At 36.5% G+C, this 16,705-nt stretch overlaps 1 protein-coding gene across 2 annotated transcripts in view; it reads right to left on the reverse strand.

The window, feature by feature from the left end:
- Positions 1-14,815, reverse strand: part of Tbce (Tubulin-binding cofactor E) — a 67,410-nt gene extending 52,595 nt beyond the window's left edge. For both annotated transcript variants that reach the window (XM_081725797.1, XM_081725796.1), the window contains exons 1-2: positions 14,677-14,815; positions 4,689-4,896 (exon numbers count right to left, since the gene is read on the reverse strand). In XM_081725797.1, coding sequence (XP_081581923.1) covers positions 4,689-4,879 — 191 coding nt within the window. In that variant the 5' untranslated portion in view covers positions 4,880-4,896; positions 14,677-14,815. The remainder of the gene's footprint in view (positions 1-4,688; positions 4,897-14,676) is intronic.
- Between the last annotated feature and the right edge of the window lie 1,890 nt (positions 14,816-16,705).

Genomic DNA, 16,705 nt, shown 5'->3' on the forward strand with positions numbered 1-16,705 from the left:
AGTTCAGGAATAGGCATTTTATCTTTTTCCAACATACTTGACATGAACTGATAACTCGAAGACTTCGGAATATTTTTATCCTTTCTAACACTTTAAATTTACAACAGAAGATACGAATAAATGTCAATGGCTCGCTAAGAAACACTATCATCAAGCTAGCATAGAACAAAACTTCACTGGAGAATTTTCTGAGCCTCTGCAGGTGTGCTCGGCACGGCATGCTGAAACATTCTTAAATGAACATGCAAACCTCTTAGAAATTAAACGATTCTCCAATTCCTTGGCTCAATTGCGGTCTTAAATACTCCATACAAAGTAACTCACAGCTTCCTATACCAAATATTATAGGATCATTTGGCGACGTCTTGACACTTCGCTTGAAGGTATACAGAAATATAAAGTTTACATTGGAGCCATTCACTGAAATCTGAACGACCTTTTTTAAGTTCAACCGTGAATGCGTCTCTCTGAAAGTGATTAAAATATTTGAAGCTATAGAATTCTCTAAAAACGCCAGTGTCAAATAACTTGCGTGCACACTTGCCCTTTCACGGTACCGTACTCTAGAATCGCATATTTATGTCTTTTTCAATAGCTGAATTACTTCATTCCCAAAGTATGAAGACAACAAAGGAAAGTGTTTAATATTTAGTCATGCTGAAGCTACATTTTCCTGGCAATCTCAATTATCGGGAAACATACGTTTGAATATTTTGAAATCTTTAGCCGCAATGATGTATGTCATTACACTTTGAATACACCATAGTAATTTTACTTTAATACTGCTATTTTTTACTACGAATCACTGTAAACTGCTTTATTTCGTTCTCGAACTTGTATCCACTTACATCGTGGATATCCGTCTAAGTATCCACTAAAATCCACATTTGAGCACACATCACCAGAAAACCTTAAGTGCTGTACATATGAGGTACAAACAAGGCGACATTCCAAGTCAGAACGTATTGACTTTGTTATCTTGATTCACAAAGGTACTAACTGTTCCTAACATTGAGATGGATGCGGCCATCTGCATGTGCCTTTTGCCTTTCAGGCGACTTGTTACCGCTCACTGTTCCATGTTACTCAATGAAAACACGCTCCGGCAAATGTTGCAACAAGCAAAAAATTTATCATTTGGTATTTCCCGAATCCATTATAAAAATTATTTAACAACCAGGAAGGATTGAACGTGGTCTTGGAATATTTGAAAATTGACAAGCTTACTATCTACAGAACATTGAATACAACTAACACTGAAAACCACAACTACAACACCTTTTCACTTTCGATCTTGTCTCTGCAAATTAAACAAGCACGCTAAAGCAGCAGAAAGCTGTTACTATGTATCCTCCTCCCTCTCTTGTTGCTCGACCATCTTTCTACACAACAATATGCTGTCGTAAATAAAAGCCTGTCATTAACGATTGTATAAAATACTTTCTTTCGCCACGTATACTGCCTCGATCTACCGCATCACATCAAAATACATTTGCTACTTCTTTTTCCTTTTTGGGACACAAACAGTTTTTGGAACATCAGAAATGAAAATGATGAACTAAAACACGTAAACAACGAAACAAAATCGAGCTCTTACTACACAACAATAAAGCGTATACACTCATTCTTAGGTTGCTATTTATTCAATTCCAGAACTCTGAAAGGCGACTAATGGTTATCGACAGCTCAAAAGCTCGTTGCTTAGCATTTATACTTCACATCAAATCATTCGAAATGAATTGTAAGAACGAAACGAATGCTAGTAAGGGAGAAAACGAGAGAACCTCGAGAACCCCTCTTCTCTCTCCCCCACACACACACCCGGTGTTTATTTACCACAAAATCCATATCGCGCACCCATGCTTTGAACGCAGGAATTTGGACACCAGAAGTGACACCAGACTACATCACGGAATTTGTGTTTTACTATAACCATGCAAAATATTTCAAACCCGTGTAACATCTGAAACATGCTCGATCCCTTGGATCTGTTTCTTCACTAAATGTAACCCATGAAAATAAATCGTTAGCAAGAAGGAACTTGTTTGCTTTTCTTGTTCCAAAACTGAAGACTTTTTGGACATGTAACAGCAACATATGAACATGATGGAGATTCCTCTTTCTATTTTCCTCTACAGTAAAGATATGAAGATGTCAACATTAAAACAGGAATTGCGCATCACAAAATTTTGTTACTTCTACTTGTACGGAAAACAAATTAATAGTATTTTACAACAATCAGAACCGCAAATACTAACAGTCTCCTTTTCTTTCATTCCACTGCGAAGTGCAATATAAAGAAGTCCCGTCTTCATATACGTACACGTATTTTTGTAGAGGGGTGTTGGCAGGGATGTCCCTATGGCGACACATACTCCAACCTCCAGAATAATTTCTCTGTCCCCTCTTAAAAGTTGCATCCCAGTTGCAAAATATATTTACACATCTTGAATGAAGGAATCTTGTTTTACGATACTTTGACATTTGTTATTGACACTGAGAAAGCACACTAAAATTCGGTTGCAAGAATAATTACAGCTTGATGAACACACCTAATATATTTCTAAGATCAAAGATGTATGCATATAGAACGGAGGTGTCTATAACTCGATAGAATTTTCAAATTAATGTTAAAAAAAAAAAAAAAAAAAACTTTTGGTACCTATGCATGTATTCCATATTAAAAAATCAGAGTTCGATGAAATTAGTTCAGCTATCTACTGAGTATTGACCCAGTGCATACGCTTATGTGCAACTTTATCAGGAATTTTCGTCAACTCATAAGCACTTCCGAAAGAAACATCTTTGCGAACTAAAATACACTACAATGAAAACACAGAAACTAAAATACGAGTAACCGTAAGTTCTTTCATTTGTGTGATTAGTTACCCTCCCTCAATGTAGGACAGGAAACTCCGATAACATTGCATTGGTGGGAACAAAAACGGAAAAGGTTAGAATTATGCGTGCGTCGAAAATGAATTTACTATTCGATCGTTGATCCAACTTCATTTTGTAGATGATTCACCAATATAATATTCCACTGTACAGGTGAAAGCAAAATAAAATATGCACAGCAATAGAGCGTAAGTTGTTATAGATCATTTGTGGAAATCACAGATAGTTTGTAAGTTTGAAGCTGACAATTAAAAAACAAGAACTTACTGCATTTGAAATCATCTTAGGATTTTCATTTTAAATATTTATAAGCTCTCATTTTTAGCAAATCGAAATAACCTGACTTTTGCCGGTCTTATCAAATTTCCTGACCTTTCCCGGTTTTCCAGGTTTGTCGCCATCCTGACGTATTTTCTTTGGTATTTCGACAGAATTCCTTTACCTTCATTGGGAACACAGGAACATTAGTCTTTTTTCAAAGAGTCTGAGGAGGAAGTGGGGCAACAATAAATCTGAAAGTGCATGTAAAAACAACAGATGAGTACTGTTCGAAAAGTTGATAATAAGATATTTAGTGTTTCCAACTACTGTGTTAATCTTTACTGTGTAACTCTACTTATCAAAAAAAAAAAAAAAAGTATTCACATTTTATCTAAAATTACTCGGCCTGACTTTCTATTTTACCCGAAAACTGTTATTGCGTGTAATTTTTTGAAGAGAGTGGAATCCTGATTAGTGCAAGAATAGCATTTATTGTCCTCAAATATTATGTTTCGGCGGCTAGTATGTTCAATTATCCTGGTTATATCTTGTGTTTTGTCATCATGCGACTCATTACATTCGCAGCATGCTTCACAAGGAGGAAATATCGGTGAAATAGCTTATATCGCCATTCAGTGATTTCTCTATAATTTTAAAGATGGTTAATATCATTTGAACAGTGTATCTTAAGAATATGAGGGTCACATTAAGAGCCCACAGAATCAAAAGCGTAAAATAACAAAACAAATTTCAAGCTGGACGCATTTATAGCCTCATATTGGTATCCGTTCCTGCGTGGACAAGTGTGTTCCTGCTCGGACAATCTGATGCCTACGCGGAAGATACATGAGGCATTAGTCACTTAGCAGCCTGATGCAAAAACAAGCAAGAATGGATTGTAATACAGTTAGAACATGTTTTTTACAGGAACAACTCATCCTGATTCATTTACCAATAATGGACTGGCGCAAGTAAGTCCTGGATAAGTTTGACGTTTAAAAATCAAAATTACTGTTACTTTCGCAAGTCAAAACGTGTCGATATTTCACTTTAATCTTGAACGTAAACATCAATCGAAATTACATGCCCATGAAGGAAAGTCCTAGACGTGAAACGTCCAGCGTCCGTGGGCTACTATGAACGCCTATAATTCTAAGAGTTTTGGAGTTTTAAGTGTATCATACCAAAATAATCTGGCGTGTCCCTCTTATAGGATATAACTTCCTAGTTGTTTTTGAATCATATGGCGTACAAATTTGATGCCGGGTGGAAGTAGCTGTATTTATGTGTTAGGAGAACAATTTTATGTTGTTCTTTATGAACGTTCAGGATACTTTTCTAGCAAATTCTTTTTTGTATCCACTATCTTGGTCTAAACAATACAAATATATACAGAATTTCTAATAACAAATCATTCTGACAGGAAGAAGAATTGATAGACTTCTACATATATAAAGATAAAGTGAGCCAAGACTTAATAAGAAGAAAATGAAAACATTACATCGTAAAACCTAACAGAAAATGATTACCTAGCAGTAAAATATTGAACTCCTTCATATGAGCCATTATGTTTTCCTCTGGATGGATCATCCCAATCAACACCAAGCCACAGCCCTTTCGTTGGTGCAACAGTGCCACAATACTTTACTGTCCCATATGAACCATTACATTCAATGCGTCTGCCTAATGTTTTTTGGCTCAGGTCTCCATCAGGATGCATATTTATTCATAATATATCTGAAAATATAAACATTAGCATTAATTATATATAGTTACATTTCAGTTATACAAGATGAGTCAGAAATATGACTACACGTTTAAGTAAATGTATTGAGTTATTGCAGAGGGAAATAATAAATGGCATATAAAACTGGAAACTATTTTATTTTATTAATTATTATTATTATTATTATTATTATTATTTCAGATGGGACATACACAGGGTTGGCTGGTTTAAACCAAAAAACGAAAAATAATTGGAAAAAGTAAGTATCGTAAAATCTTGATGAACACACATTTGTGGGTTACCGCGTGTCACTCCCGCATATTATTCGTATTATATTCAGACCTAAATTCCCCATTCATTACTCAAAGAGATTATACTTCAAAAGCAACTTTTTTATATAAGTTTATGAAAATTTCTTTTGGGATTTTTTTATAATTTGTTATTATTGTTATGCAACTGCAACCAAAGAAAAATTCTAAATATTGTTTTGTTTTAATAATGTTTACTATTGATAAAATACATCGAAACACCGTATCTTTTTTTTTTTTGGGGGGGGGGGGAGATCATACAAACCCCACGAGAGGCATTTACTGAAATCAGCAGTATCTTTGGTATCTGTTTATATATAAATACTCAATGTGGACTCAAATAATTCTTATCTTTATTCACTTTTCTTACTGATATGCAAATTAAGTCTTGTATTTCTTTAACTTGGACTAATAAAAGTCGTAGTGAACTAACTTCGACTTAATTAGTTCTTCTGTACTCTGCAGTATTTTGAAATTGTCCATATGTAATTCTGTATAATGGTTTCACTTGTGCAAAGGTTTATCTTTTTGTCCTTCTCAAATGACTCTTGACAATTAGACAATTATATTAAAAGTATGTAAAGATCAGTACAACGTATCAGGAGTCCTTCGTGAGTGAGTCGGCAAACGTATCGCATTTGTGGTCAATTAGTCCCGGTTTCGAGTTCAAATAGAAGACAATTTGTTTCGGATGTAAGTCGAGAAACGGTTTAGACTCCGCTTTAAGCTTATATGACCCCTTCCAGCATAACCCGGTTGTTGCATATTAACACCAAGGTGAAACAAACTTCTTTTTGTCCATATGGATTATAAATACATAGAGCAAATTATTTAAACAAAAAAAAAAAAAAAAAAACTGGTTTAAACAAATAAACAAAAAAAAACAACAAAAAAAGCAGGTTTCAATCAAAACCATGGTTTTTGCCAACCCTGGACATACAGCAGTAACAAATTAGTTACAGTGTGGACGATTGCACATCAGAATGACCATGAGGTCTTAACAGCAGCGAGACGTGATTTTAACATAACAGTGCTACTGTCGACTATCAGAAAGCGGAGAAAACCTTTACAGCGGGAAACATTCAGAAAAAACAACTCCAACAGTAGCGTTGATTCAGCAATATTGGTAACTGCTGATTATACGTGGATGTAAATCTCGGATTATACATGGACGAGCAGTTTAAGGCAATAAAGTAAGTTTCGCTGATATTTTGTATTGTTTTTTAATTAGAAGTATTAACTTTCCAATAGCACCACTTTACCTTCCGTAGACAACCATGCAGCTATATATATATATCGGAGGAACGGATGAAAATATTAAAAAGACATGAAGGGACCATAAAGCATACAAATTAGCTGAAATCTTGAATTCGATTTATCTTGTACAATCAAAGCTTGAAAAAAAAATCCCTTTTGCTAATTCATTAACCTAAATCGATTTTTTATTTAAACCACTTGTAGGTAAAACTGTTAGTACGACCCTTGGTGGGTGGTCAGATATTCATAATGCACATCTACATGTACCTCTGTGACTAATAATGCAGCTAATATGGTAAAAATGAGAGAAAAAGAAAAAGCAAAGGGTTTCATATTCTTACATATATGGGTTCAGCTCATATTTTATATCTGACTGACTGACAACTCTGTATAAAACTGATGAGGCATTCTGTCCTTTTTGTTGTAAAATCCCAGTGTTGGCGTTTTTACCTGTTGAAGATGTTAAACAAGGGCTTTTGCATCTAAAAAGAGACTGCATTGCAAAATGCCTCTGATCTAATAGAGTACTTTGGAAGTACGTACGTTTCAAGCAGCTTTAGAGAAGTGGCAACGGTGCTATCTTAAAATTGAAGCGTCTTTCTCTACAATATCCCCCAAACTCATGGCATACCCACGAAGCAACTCTTGTCGACAATCCGAGAACGAAAAACATTTGTGAAGTTCAAAAACCTAGTAGGACATCACTACCTCACGATATGGAAATTCTTGAGAAAACTTCAACAAGAAGTACGGGTGTTCGATAAGGCTGGGGACCTATCGAACTTCGGGAGTGAAAATTAATCGAGTTGTCATCGGTTACTCGAAACCGTTCGAGTATTTGAAATTATCGAAGTTACGGGTATTATCGAAATTTCCAGTATTATCGAAGTTTCGGGTATTATCGAAGTTCCGGGTATTATCAAAATTACGGATATTATGAAAGTTTCCTGCAGCCAATGATTCCTTCTTCAGCCAAACTAATCAGACAATTTTTACCATCTGATAAGTTATTGCAAAGTTGTATTTGTGAGGAGAAAGGATAGCGTGCAGAAAGGGACTGCTTTTTCGATAGACACACACACACACATACACAGGAAGTTCAATTTCTTCCTGAATTCTAACTCTTGTTTGTTATTTGCTGAACACCTATTGTATCAGTCTTAAACGTATAAATACGGTAATTTGCTCTTCGTACAATATAGTATACGGTCCAACACCTCAATCATATTAATCATGTGCGGTGTTGCTAAAATTTTGTAGCATTTTTTTTTTTTTTTTCAGCCAAATGTGTTATCTTCTGTCATGTTTTCTCTCTCTCAATGGCCTGTAGTTCACACATTGCCGCAATCAGATATGATAATGCTTTGGGCGCAAACTACCCCTTTCGCCTTTCAATAAAATAAATGTTAATCAAATCAGTGCTGATTTCAGGGGGTTGCTCAGAAAGAGAAACATGTGTCTGATCGTGTTCACCTTGGGTTACCAGTATTTTTGCTACTTTCACCCTCCGTGTATTCAAAATCTTCCCATCATCTCTATCATCTTAATCAAGGGAGGTTAAAACCCCGAAAAAACCCATTGCGTACACCACTAATTCACCTAACGTCGAAGTATTTTCTCTCTCTTCTATCCCAATTTTCCTCTGGTCTCAGTTTATTCATTATCTCATCTTTGTAGGAGTATTTGGGATAGGACTCTCTCATTTCTGTATTATTGGCTGACATATCATGCTGGAAGAGATATGTTCTTTTATTCGTAGTGAAACAAACTTTTACTTTAACTTAGAGCTAAGCGAAGTAGTTAATATTCGTATGGTTCCGGTTTTGATCACAATGAATGTGCTTGCCCTTGAGAAATGTCAGAGTAATGTTTTGAATCTCACTTTATGAAATAGGGCTTATCCCATATAACCTTTGTATTGAACTGTAATATTAATACCCAATCCAACAATCGATTGTGAATTTTACAGTCATGACGATGCATCAATATAGGTTACAGCAAAAAACTCATTTTCTGAATTGCAATACAAAACATCAGTAGACCTGGTAATCCTGAACACCTGTGGAAGAGAAGAAAGTCAACAAACATTCTGATAAGACTCGTTGTCACTCTCCCCACTCCCTTCATTGGTAGAGGAGCTTCGTGGTCAGAAAATTCTTAGAAGGGACACAAAAATCACAAAGAAGGCTTGGTTATTTGTAGGCATGCGCAGTAGGACCTTTTCTCTCTCTCTCTCTCTTTGTCATACATTGTCCATCTGTTTTGCAGTACTGCTTTTTGTCTGATTCCATCTATATCAATCCATCAACTGGGTCTACTCTTGAACTTATGTTGCTTGGTTCCGTCCTCTAGTTCCATTAACCGAATCCACTGTCTCAATCCGGCTCTTCCTTCCGCTGAGCGAATCCGTCTTTTGATTTCGCCAGTCAATCCCCTTCCTTTCGGAGATTCGATCCCTTCATTCCACTAAAGGATTCGTTCTTTTGGAACGAATCGTTCTGGAACTACCCATCACTAATTTAAAGTAGGAATATTATCAAAAGTTCGAATATTATCGAAGTTTCGGATATTTAAAAGTTCTAGTGTTATCAAAATTTCGGATAATTTTGAAAATTTGATTATTACAGAAATTTAGGGTATACTCGAAACTTAGATTAACAAAATTTCTGGTATTCTCGAAACTTTGGGTATTATCGAAATTTCGAGCATTATCCAAACTTTCAATATTACTGACATTTCGGTTGTTGTCTAACCATTGGGTACGAAACTTCATTAGTCGAGTATTCAAAAGTTTTCGAATGTCACCAAATTTTGTCAACCACGATTTCTTTTTTTGATGTTTGGTTGTAGGCCCGTCTCTTATGCGCGACATTAATGGTGCCAAAAGAAATACATGCCTCAATGACATTCGAATCAAGGATCCCCAGCTTCGGAGTGCAGCAAGCTAGCCTCCTTTGCAAGCAAGTTTGGCATGAAATCTTGAGTGCCGGTAACAATGCGGAAATTAGTAATAATTATGTCAGGTATGAAGGAAAAAAAGTGCTTATTAATGCTTGATATTTTACCTGTAATTTGAAAGCTTTAGAATTTATCAATGTCGCTCCATAGGAGAGCAAATGGATACTACTAGATGTTAACATGGTTTTCCAAAAAATTGGGATCAAATCTTATAGCCGTCGAGCAATCCATTCTGACCCATTTTTCTCTCCTTTTTAGCCCACCCTATAAGAAGGAACGGGCTAAAGTAACGGCTCGCGCCGTGTGTGTGTCTGTGCCATGGAAAGGGCACCAGATAGAGCGATGCGCTTTTGCAGGTACTAACATTGCAAGTTAGTGCGACAGACAACAGAACCGGCACAGTAAAAGTTGTCAGTCGCACCATTTCATTTCAACATGGTGGCCAAAAGAAAATGGAGGCAATGGAAAAGTGACGAAGTATAATCATGCGAATATTCTAAACTGATAAACCGAATCGAGTGATTCTTTGCACGATTACTGACCTTAGTCAACTACAGTTACAGGCTTATAATTTCATGAGGGGAGACTCCGGCGGGTGCCAAAAGGAATGTTCGAAAACGGCAAAATGAGGGTTCTTCTGCGAACCTTCTTATCGGGGTGGAATGTGTCTGATTACTACGGTACGTGGTTATAGACATTTCAACATGGAGCAAAACAGGAATATTGTTCATAGAAAGGCACGCTAAGAATAGAAGGGCGGTCTCAAGACCCAATTTCTAATCGTTACGTATTACTATAGTACGTGATCATAGGCATTTCAAAATGGCAGCAGAGAAGAAAATGGAGGGCAACAAGATGGTGGTTAAAAAAAAAGAAAAAGGGAACACTGGCGGAAGGGTGGGTCTAGCTTGTTTTCCATGCAGCAAATATTTGATGGAAAGAGATATTTAGTAATGTAATGAAATTTAGTTTTCTATTACCATTGCAGTATTCGCCTTTTTTGATTGTAGTTAAAATTTGAGTTGAGTTAATTTTGAGTTTAACGTCTCGTTTAGCAGCGAGACTGTATGAGACGTGGACCTACTGATTAACGTGAAATCCGAACCACATGAGCTCCCGCCGGGAATCGAACCCGGGTCTCCCACGCCAAAGGCGATTACGCTAACAGCTTAGCCACGAAAGAGCTCTAGTTAAAATTTAATTGGGTTATATAACTTTAAACTATTCTAAATCATGTCAATAATTTGGTGTAAAATCTACCTTCTTCACATAACACAAGGTATCATGAGTGTACTATAAAGAAAGGAAAAAGGCTGAAATATACTACTGAAACGTATTAAACGTCAGATCCAAAAAAGACAGTAAAAGGTTATAGTGGTAATAGTAATATTAATATTGAGAAAACCGTAATATTAATAATAGTCATAACATCGCGAATACGTTCAAAGTAAGAACAAATACTCGAATTCAAGGAAGTTCCCCTTGTCGTAAGACAACCAAAAACAGCAGGTGCATGATAAAAGCAAAGAGAAACATTTTAAAGTAAGTTCCATCAAAATCGTACAATCTGTTCGAAAGTTATTGTCGGATATCACATACAGAGAGAGATCTAGAGTGAGCTTCGCACCGAAAATTCCCAAAATTTGTTTCAATGATACTCGAACTCCAGAACTTCAATGATATACGAAATTTAGACAATCTCAAATACTCAAATAGTTTCAAGTACCGGATAATACATTCTCAAAACCGAAGTTTGTCTTTAGCCTTATCGAACTTCCTTACCTCTATCTATATCAGAAGCTGTCTTCATCCAGAACTTTAATTTAAATCCTCGAAACCAAATAAAAAAAAAAAAAAAAATCCTTTTTCTGACTACTCTGTTGTTGACAATCGGTAAAGTGGCAGTTTGTAGACTAGTGGGGCTTTATGCAGAGTCGCTTTGACTTATTATTAGCGTCATACTAAATGCCTGACTGCTGCAGGAAACATATATTAGTCGAACTCTTTAATATGGCACTAATTATGGGTCAGAACGACTCTGCATAAGGCTCATGGTATCTTGGATTCCAATCCTGTTTGGGTGTGCATGTTTCATCTTCGTTTCTCTGTCTCTGACTGCCTTTTTCTCTCTCCCTTTCCTGACAGACCACTTAATCCTGTGCATGGATAAACATTGGTCTTAAAGACATGTGGGTAGAAACTCTTCTTTCACTTCATTTCAAGGGAGGCAACTTTTAAAATGAACACCCTGCGTATATGTAGTACATATATAAGCCTACACCTACGATAACGTCGATTGCATTGTTTCTTCCAGATCTTTCAGTATTTGCTGCTTTCAAACAATTCGAGTCTCTCAAACTCGTTGAATATTTCTAATACTTCGACTGTCTCAAACGTTTAGAGTGTCAAACAATTCGAGAGTCTCAAACATTTCGAGAGTCTCGAAAGTTCGATAATTCGCTAAAATTAAAATTCTTTATCGACGAAACGGTTTTGATATTTTATCGAACTGTTATCGATTACTCGATTATTGGAGCAGCCCTAACAAGAAGATGCATTTTCATATTTAAACTCTTTGTTCAGTGTATATTTTGATAATCAATTTCCTTTTTCCTTTGCCATTTTTCCGTTTACCTAGCTAGAGACGTTAGTGACCGTAGTGTTTAGAAAATTTACAGGAGAAATGTGTTATATATAAGAATTAAATACAGGATATATCCTGCTGATATGAGCCAGGGTGTTTTACATAATTAAGTTAACACTTACACTACCGCTATACGAAAACTTTTTGATCCTCCCAGGGCATGAGCAATGCAATATCATTCTCTAGTGTATAAATAATATGTATTACTGTTATGATTAAATAAATTTTGTATATTTTCCTTGTAGGTGTTTTTTATACCAGCAGCATGACTAAATGAAGCTAGTATAAAAACCTGGTAATCAGTATGCACACACCGTGGACTGTTCAGCCTGAGAAGTAACATTTCTATTTGCCCACATGGTGGGCTGCCCGGCACCCTAGTATAAACAGCGGTAGCCCATGCTGTGGGCAACACACTTTAAGTGTTAATTGCTTTAAAATGTAATATCTCATCCATTGGTATTCTTACAGTTACGTTACATTATGTCCTGGGTGCCCTCCGTGCACACTAACTTTAGGAGGGTTTAACCAATATGGGTATAGAGTCTAAAAATATGCAGGAAAAACGAAAAATGAAATCTCTGAGTTTTACGTTCCACGTTTATGCCGGTTAGGCTAAAGGAGACGGTGATGATGAGTAATGAATGAAATGGTGGAATGAAGAAAGTGGGCGGAAACGGGAGAACCCTGGGAAAACCCACGAGCATGGTGTTTGTCCACCACGAAGTCCACACGGCGCTAGCTGGGATCGAACTGGAGACCCCAAGCAACGGAGGTGAAAACTCTACCACTGAGCCACCGCAGGAAAAACGATTTTTAAAAGAAGTGATAGGTCACCACCAAAAACCAGGAATTGCATCTGACTCAACGGCAAGATGTAGCAGGTTGCGCCTCTAGGGAGCAGGCGCGTCACCGACGATGGGTAATGTAACCCGTAAACGAGGATGCTCCAAAAGAGTAATGTCGCATTTAAATGCTACACAATGATTAAAAGAACGATATAATGTTTGAAACCATTTCACTACCCTATATCCCCCATAAACATTTCGACTTTTTTAGTACTTCTGGCTCACATTTGCGGAATTAAATCGCATCCTTGTGGATCGTTTTTCTTCTTTCCTCGCACGTTATTTATATTCAAGTTTTCAAGGTCCAGCATGCTATTAAAAAAAAGAACAGAAAAGTAATGTTACAGCAAGTTATTTATGAAAGCGGAAACATGTAGGTCATTGTCATTTATTCCGTTAATTCCCGCCAACGTTTTAACATGATAGTAATAACTTATGAATAAGTCAGATTAGTTTCGGTACTGATTACAAGTTTTGTTCAGTACATTGATTTGGTGGGGCGGGATTTATCGGAACTTAACTGTTATCCCTAAACACAAAACAGCGAGAAAAAAAATGCAATGCTTGTAGCACTGCCCACCTAGCAAACGTTGGTGTGTGGTTTTCGCATTCTTTCTTTTACGTGCGTACCCACCGTCACTTCGCGACTGCTCTTTATTGACACACCCAGAGCTTCGCCCTGTCCCGAACAGAAACAGAAATATTTTGTTTATAGTGACCACCTAGCACATAGTGTATAATTATAGCTCACATCTGGGGGTAGGTAACTATTTTTTTGTGTATGATGCATAAAACGCTTGTTTATAGATACAACGATTTTGTTCGCATAATAAAAGGGCCTATGTTTAGCAGAAGGGGTCCAGCTCTTTACTCTAAAAAATGTTACAATTTTGGTAATTTCTGTTCACATTCGGTTAGTTCAGGGTAGGATTTGTTAGTTTGTTAGGTTAGGCTAGTTTAGGTTACGTTAGGTTAGGTTAGTTTATGTTATATTAGTGTAGGAGTCCCGCATAATTTTCTAAACAAAATGGTAGAATTTCGCTTATTTCTACTAATATTACGTTAGTTTAGGTTAGTTCAGGTTAGCTTACGTTAGTTTATGTTATGTTAGGTTAGATTTGGTTACGTTATGATGTTACGTCTAAGTACTTGCGTCACTCATTTCTCCTGTAAATTTTGTGTTTTTTACGTGCTTCTGGACCCCTTGTACTAAACATATCCCAATAAAAGTAACTGCGATGCAGTTTATAGAATATGGTTGTTTCAGGTGCTAAGTAACTCTTACGGGATAAACTTTACAAGACACGCTCCAGCTGCGCATCGATAAGTAGGGCCCTTTTAAAAAGTATAGATTAGGGTAGGGTAGAGTAGAGTAAGATATGAATAGGGGTTAGGAACGGGTTAGCTTAACGTTAAGTAAGTCTTGATCCATTTTCATAAAATTATTAGTGTGTAATTTCTCGTTTCTGAGTGAGTATACCTGCTGGAGCGGGCGTTGTAAAGTTTACCCCTTTTATGTACTGATAGCTAACTTGACCTTTCATTTTAGCATGTTCTGGTGATAATCATAAATTCGACGTGCAAGCCCATGAACAATATTTGTTTTTAACATATTATCACCAGAAACCTGTGGGTTATTCTTAACTTCTTACGAACAGCCTTCGTTCCTTTATTCTACACTTATTTATTTATATCCAGTATATCATGATTTCCACAGATCCCAAAAGAATCTTTATACAAATAATAATCTTAATCTTTCATTGTACATCAGTTTACCTATTTATTTTCCTTTAAATGCAGATATGCAGACATAAAACAGAACTACAAACTTTAAAATTGATATTCTTCTTCTTCTTCTTCTTTCTTAACACCTACTCAAGTGATGCCAAATCCACAACTCAACAATGAACGTGTAGAAATACTTTCTTGTATGCACGAAAAATATCCCTACAGTTAGTGTAAAATTAAGAATATCAACAGAACGGCCCACTATACTAAACTTTTTCTTTCCAATTCCTTAAACTAAATCATAATATGCTCCAGTTAACCAAAAAACAGCTCCAGTTATTACTGAAATATTTATTTATTGGAGAACTTCATTCGTAGGAAAACCTAGTCCCAAAAGTAAATTACCCTTTGCGAAGTTTTCCATGAGAAATTACTTCCCATATATTCTGGTAATTAATGAAATATTTGTTCATGAAGGATTAACAAAATAGCATCAACCTTTAAGGATTTTTTTTAAAAGTGCATCTTAATTTGAAGATCAACACATTTTGTAAAGTTTACGGAGAAAATCGAACACACTATATACTATATTTAAGGACATATTTCTGAGGAACAAATTTTTGCACTCAACTGATTTAAATAGTATTACATTGTATGTTTGTAACTGTAAAATTATTATTAGTGCTATACGAGGGTTAAAATAACTAATTGAAAAAGATAAAACACAATGGGCAAAGATGGGCACGGGGACGGCGTAACGTCATGCATCCCCGTACCTTTTCAGATGCACTTTTACCCCTGCTCTTAACTAGAAGGTTTAATATTGGACTAAGGAAGAAGCTTTAGTCAAGTGCTATATACACTGATCAGCCAGAACATTACGACCACCTGCCTATAGTAATCGGTATGTCCATTTTTGGCACGGATAATAGCGGCAACGCGTCTTGGCATGGAAGCAATGAGGTCTCGGAAGGCCGCTGGAGGGAGTTGTCACTACATCTGCACACGCAGGTCACCTAATTCCCGTAAATTCCGGGAAGGAGGTGATGCGCTCTGACGGCACGTTGAATCACATCCCAGTGGCAGGGCCGGATCTAGGTCGGGCAAATTCGGGGCATTTGCCCCGGGGCGCAGCAGGTTGAGAGTATGTAGGGGCGCCATTTCGATGCAAAATTGGTAAGAAGGAGGGCAGATATACGTCTTTGCCCCGGGCGCAATATTTCGTAGATCCGGTCCTGCCCAGAGGTGTTCGATGGGGTACAGATCTGGCAAGCACATCAATTGGAACTCGCCACTATGTTCCTCGAATCACTCCATCACGGCTATGTGACATGGTACATTATATTGTTGAAAAATGACACTGCGTTGGGAAAAATGGTCATCATGAAGGGGTGTACGTGGTGTGCAACCAATGTACGATAGGCAGTGGCGGCGGTTGGACATTAAAAGTGGGGGGGCAAGACATGATCTCAATATTTGTATATCAATGTTAGTTTTCCTGGTTTCTTCTAACATTTTGTTTGACGAAAGGTTGTATAACTATTAGGATACTCTCTTTTCCAGTTAAAATACCATATATCGTGTTTCATATTTTTTAAAAGTAAATTGGCAAAAGCAACGCAAGTAGATACTAGTCCTTTTTACTCTTAAACAACGAAGGTGTAAGAAGAGATTTGATTCCTTGCTCAAGAACATTTTAAAATTCTGTCTGGAAAATTATGTGATCAGATTAGGGGCATATTTAATAACATATTTGCAAAACAAATAAACGGAAAAAATAATATTAATCGAATAGTAAAGAAAAATGAGGCTTGTTTTTCAAAAGTTACATTGAAACCGGGGATTAACGAACAACTTATATTTTAAATTCCACACATGCTATTAAATGTATGTTATTACTCTTAGAAAGATAGTAAATACTAGAAGCATATGCTGTGACATTAAAGAATTACTTTTGCAGCTTCCCGAAGCATGTTCGTTGCATGTACAATTTTCTCTTTCTTGGAATACGTACATCAAAACTCAACAATACTTAGAATCACTCCAGTTATACAAAATCATCCTAAAACATAGAATT

Source organism: Thermobia domestica, chromosome 9, assembly GCF_964235325.1.
Source record: "Thermobia domestica chromosome 9, izTheDome1.hap1.1, whole genome shotgun sequence".
Taxonomy (NCBI): Eukaryota; Metazoa; Arthropoda; class Insecta; order Zygentoma; family Lepismatidae; genus Thermobia; species Thermobia domestica.